Here is a 5,764-nt window from a genome sequence, read left to right as displayed (position 1 = left end):
ATTAACCAATGATATTCCTGCGGATGTATCTAAATATTTTATTCCTCTGTGACAGCTTTTCCTTTATAAATTGGACTTTTTAACTTTTAAAGACATAAACTGCAACTCTGGAGATTGAGGGACTTGAAGTTGAGGGACTTGAGGTTAAGACTGGAGACAAATTTTTGGAACCCAACTGATGTTCCCTATTTGCAGAAAAACAACACCACGTAGAAAGCCAGGCATGTCATGAAAGTAATTTACCTACAAATCAATCCATATAACATCATGAGAATTAAAATATATTAAAATAAAATATACTATGCATAAAAAACAATATTCAAATTTTCTGGTCCATGTTTAGTCTGTGTATGTAATGTCCACAGATATTCAATGTCCACAGTGTTCAATAAATGTTTATTATTCACTTTGATGATGAGTTACAGTTTTCTTTATTCTCAGCTTGATAAAAAGAACCGTTGGCTTTTTCGTTTTCTCCTTGCTGATGCCTCCAACACAACGGACAACACTCAGAGATACTTGCTTTAATTTTGGACTTCCAAAAATAAGAACGATCGACTGAGCTGGTGAATAGCTATAGATTATCATTAAACAGGTACAGAATCCTGGGCTACTTTGTGGAAAGATTTCTATAAAGACAATAATTTCTGATATATAGAAGGAAATGTAAAGGAAAAGAAGACAACTTATTGTCCTTGCTGCCCGCACTCGACCTTCTGCGTGAGCACTGAGCTCTCCCTTTACATTCCTGTCTGAAGCACGCGTATGTGCTATAAGTGACTTGATGATCAGACCATTGGCAATACCTACTAAAATTAACGGAATAGAACAACTTATGAGGTTACTAGGTAGCAGATATACAACATTCAGGCTAGGAACAGAGATTTCTGCACTCTCATTGGTTGACATGTTTAGACTTGGAGGATCACGGTGGAAGTTCCATGCTGCAGGAAGGCCCGTAGCAAATGATATAAAAATTGAAGCCATTATGAGCTGTGGAACCAACTGAGCAGCTGCAAGCTTCAGTCGGATTAAAAATGGATGAGTGGCTATGACAATCTGTAAGTAATAATTAAATGAAAGGCAAACTGTGAACCAGAAGCTGCAGTAGATAGGAAGGATGAGCAGGACAGTGGATAAAATGTAGACTTCATCTGTAAAGTAGATATCGCCACACACAAAGCTCATATAATCATTGATTAACATGATGAGCTGAAAGAAAATGTTGGACACACATAAAGTCACCACAATGACATCAGACGGACTGAGGTTCTTAGACTTGGCTTTGTCTATAAGATTGACCGCTATGATAAAGGAGTTGGTGAACACCGCCATCACGGTGCTGACACCCAAAACAATCATGGAAACCAGAATAAATACAGGAAGCATCAGGGATCACTTCTAAAGGCTGAACAAAGTCAACTGTCCACAGTTTACTAAGATATAATATCTGTCAATGCCACTTGGTGTGTGTATATATCAGAGGTGTTCTATACCAGAAATTCAAAGACAAGGTGTATTTGTATGTTTCCATTTACTCCTGTTAAAACAAAAAGACAACGTAAAGTAGCAAAATTACATATACTGTTCCTCAATATTTCAAATAACACCTATACTGAGTTATGGGCCAATAACTATATGTAAAGCCTACACAAAGATGTGTGAAAAGGAAAACTATAGAACCAGCAATATAAAGTTCACACAAATTATCATATTAGTCAAAAAAGTAACAATGCTTTATTGTTGGTTCCCCCCTAGTCCTGGTCTGTATACCTCTCTTCACTTGAGTTTCAATCCATAACCTTTCTTGTACCATGCCCGTTTTGTGCTCATGTTTTACCTTGTCTATAATGTATTGGCTCTCCTTTGCTGCACTATGCTTGCACTTTTGCGAGGTTTTGACCGGGTCAATGTGGGGATCCATTTTGTGTGGGTAATGTGGTTCCCTTTTATGTATTTTATATCTGTATATCCCTAATACAGCATTGTTACTTTTTTGACTAATATGAGAATTTATGTGATCTTTATATTGGTGGTTCTCTAATATTTCAAATAAATTTAAGGGCTCGAGTACACGGCCGCATTACGACTCCGTTTTGCACAGAGCTGTAATAGGGCTTTCATAGAGGTGCATGAGCTGTCGTCACTACTTTTTTATACCTCTGATTTCATGCAGAGTTTATTCTGTGGCATTCAGTATGAATCCGACAGAAAGAAAGTCCTATGTACGGAGATATTTTCCCTTAGAAGTAATATATTCATACATACACAAAGCCTGTATAGAAGTGTACAGAGGCTGTATGGCTCCAAACTAAAGGATTTGCACACTTTCCATACCAGTGTGCATGAGCCTTAAATATTAGGAAAGAAAGAAATGTCTTAGTGGCCACATATGATTAGAATATAATTAGGAAATATTCGGAACATTCATTGAGATTTATAGAGAAAAACTCAAAATGAGTCCAGAATCCATTAGAACAGTTTCTCAACCAGATTTCTGTGGAGCGTCATAGTGCAGGGTATGGTCCTCTCTAAGTAATGCTTCTAAGGAAGGATACCTCTGTAACATGGTATGTGGCTGAACATATCGCAATGAAAATCTCCATGAGGCTCCAGATGAAGTCAGAAGCACACAGAGGTACTGTATGGATCCATTGCCAGCTATGGCACTGTATTACGGATCCGTAGACAGCATATACATAAGACAACTGTGTGCATCAGGCTAACTTGCAATTTTTTAAAGATTTGTGTTGCTTTAGTTTCAGATAACCATTTTATAAGCAAAATTATGGTATTGTTGCTTTATACAATTATACCTTTACAACCACTAATTATTCTTTATATATATATATATATATATATATATATATATATATATATATATATATATATATATATATATATATATATATATGCATTAAATTATAAGATAAACAGATCGGGCATCTTGGATTTTCTTCTATTTTGATGATTCTATGCTACATTTGCCAAAACTGCCATGTAGAAATGGGGCCATGTGCACCCCTGTTTACCTGATGAAAATGAGTCTATGACCAACATTATGAAGAGGTTGATACAATTGTAACCATAGAGTTGGTCAAAAAAGCATTACACAGTTAAATCAATGTATTAAAAAGTAATGAAATACAATACAGAAATATTTTTTTAAAGTAATTTGAAATGTTTTCAAATATTATCTATGGGGAAATTTAAATTATATATCTGTGTGTACATGTAAATTAAAACTGGTATTTGTATACATAATATAAGGGGGATGTAAATTACGTATATAAGGTCCATTAGCTTTTCTACTTACCTTTCCTGCTCATTATTGTTGCCTCTCGTTATAGGAATATCACAGCTCTCCAAAAAGTGATTATTGACGTTAATCTCAGATTTACCTTTTCTGCTTTCTCTCTGCTGTCGGACTATATTACTCTATTCAGAAGACTGGTAACTGCAGCAAGAGGCCTACTGTACTATATATTTTTTTACAAGAGCTAATGTATATATCTATTGGCAGCACTGTATTGAAACCAAACCTCAGCCAATACCTCATATTAAAACCCACTACACTGTCCCTATACTTATAGGTTAGTTGTAGGTAAATTAGTGTTGAAATAATATTACGTTTTCAAGAAATTTTCACTTGAATTGAAAATATAATAGAGAGCTATATTAAGCTATTTTATCCTCCTATTGTATCAGTGCACATCCAGTGATTATCTGACCTTCTCCTACCAGGAAGACCTTTTATTTCCTGAATTTACCATATAATTAATAGGAGTGTCAATGCTTCGGGGCTAATTATATCTCTCCAATGTTTATTGATTCCCAGAACTCCTGAAAATGATGGCTTAACATAGAATTAAATAGTACATTCCTCAAAATGTTTATTTTGCTTTGACAGCTTCTGATGGTGACTTGAGACAAGACATTTATGGATAGTGTTGATTATTATGTCACTCCTTATTCTTTTCCATATAGTTTGCTTTGTTATACATATCACATTTGATAACAACATAATATGCAGTTGAATCAATCTTGGGCCTCATCATGCACCTAAAGGGGTTTTACAGGACTTATATACTAATGGACTAACTTTAGGATAGGTCATTAATATAAGATTGGTGGGGGTCCGATTCCTGGCACCCCTGCCAATCAAGATTCCAATGATCCAAAACAAACAAATAGCGTGGCCCAAACTCCAACACAATATTAAACCAATCTAAAGCTCCTTAAGAGCATAATGGCCACAAGAAAAAAATACTTGTACACTTAAAAGACATATGTTATAATTAAATCCATTAAAAATTAACAGAGATGGATACAAACAATGAGCCGAGTGTCACTAGAAAGACTCTAGAAACCATTCAGATTCATATGGATGTGAATACACACAGATCATGAGCACTGTCAATAACATAAGTAACACCATTGACTTAATGTATATCACCAGGAGAGCAAGAAAATTGGAAGCTGAGTGCAAACAGAAACAAAGTGGATCTGAAAGACACAGTCAGTGCGTAATCATCCAAAGAAAGAACAGTAAATCAAAATTAAAAATGCACGTTAATCTACGGACGGACTTACCAGAAAAAGACCAAGACAGGGAAAACCGGTGTGGACAGTGATGTTGGGCTTTCAACTATGGTGGAGTCCCCGGCCAGAGCGTCGCAAGATCTCTTGCCGGGGACTTCCGTCTTAGGAAAGCCCTTGACGTCACTGCCCATATATGGACAGTGACGTCAGGGGCCCCCTCTGACCCCCCATGTGGATAGCAACTCCCCCATGTAGATAGCACCTCCCTGTAGATAGCACCCACCCTTCCTGTATATGGCACCCCGCCCCCCCCCCCCCCCCCCGTGGATGGCACCCTTACCCCCGTAGACAGCGTTGCTGTAGATCCCTGTAGGAACGGAATCCCCAGCCAGAGCCCACTCTGGCCAAATATGGACAGTAATGTCAGGGGCTACACTCTAACGCTACTGGAGAAGCCCCTGGGGCCACTATCCATATATGGACAGTGACATCAGGTACTACTCCTTGGGCAGAATGCCCGGCCAGAGCGCTGCTGACGCTCTGGCAGGGGATACCAGAGCCCCTGATGTCACTGTCCAAATATGGGTAGAGACATCAGGGCCTCCCTCTATGAGCAGAACCCCCAGCCAGAGGGATTTCGCTCCTACAGGGAGCTGCAGTGGTGCTATGTACGGGGGGGGGGGGGGCGGTGCTATCTACAGTGGGGTGGTGCTGTCTACATGGGCACTGTGGCACTATATGGGGGTATGGCACTATCTGCAGGGAACACTGTGGTTCTATCTACATGGGCAATGTGGCACTATCTATGTGGGCTCTGGCACTTTGTATGTGGGCACTATGTCACATTATATGTGGGCACTGGCACTTTGTATGCAGGCACTATGTCACTAAATGTGGGCACTGTGGTACTATATGGGCACTGTGGCACTATCTACAGTGGGTACTATGGCACTATGAGGGCACTGGCACTTTATATGTGGGCACTGTGGCACTTTATATGTAGGAACTGTGGTTCTATGTGGGCACTGTGACACTACAGTGGGCACTGTGGCACTATGAGGGCACTGGCACTTTATATGTGGGCACTGTGGCACTATCTACAGTGGGCACTGCAGCTTTAGGTGGGCACTGTGGTACTATGTGGGCACTGACATTATGTGGGCACCTTGGCACTATGTGGGCACTATCTACAGTGGGCATTGCAGCACTATCTACATGGGCA

General features: G+C 39.2%; 1 protein-coding gene across 1 annotated transcript; it reads right to left on the bottom strand.

Moving 5' to 3' along the window:
* Positions 1-399: 399 nt before the first annotated feature.
* Positions 400-1,389, bottom strand: LOC142760406 (taste receptor type 2 member 40-like). Its single transcript, XM_075863612.1, has one exon. The coding sequence runs from the start codon at positions 1,387-1,389 to the stop codon at positions 400-402; it is 990 nt and encodes a 329-aa protein (XP_075719727.1).
* Positions 1,390-5,764: the final 4,375 nt, after the last annotated feature.

Source organism: Rhinoderma darwinii, chromosome 1 (assembly GCF_050947455.1).
Source record: "Rhinoderma darwinii isolate aRhiDar2 chromosome 1, aRhiDar2.hap1, whole genome shotgun sequence".
Lineage (NCBI taxonomy): Eukaryota > Metazoa > Chordata > Amphibia > Anura > Rhinodermatidae > Rhinoderma > Rhinoderma darwinii.
Note: the sequence above shows the minus strand (reverse complement) of the source record. Positions and strands in the feature narration are given on the sequence as shown.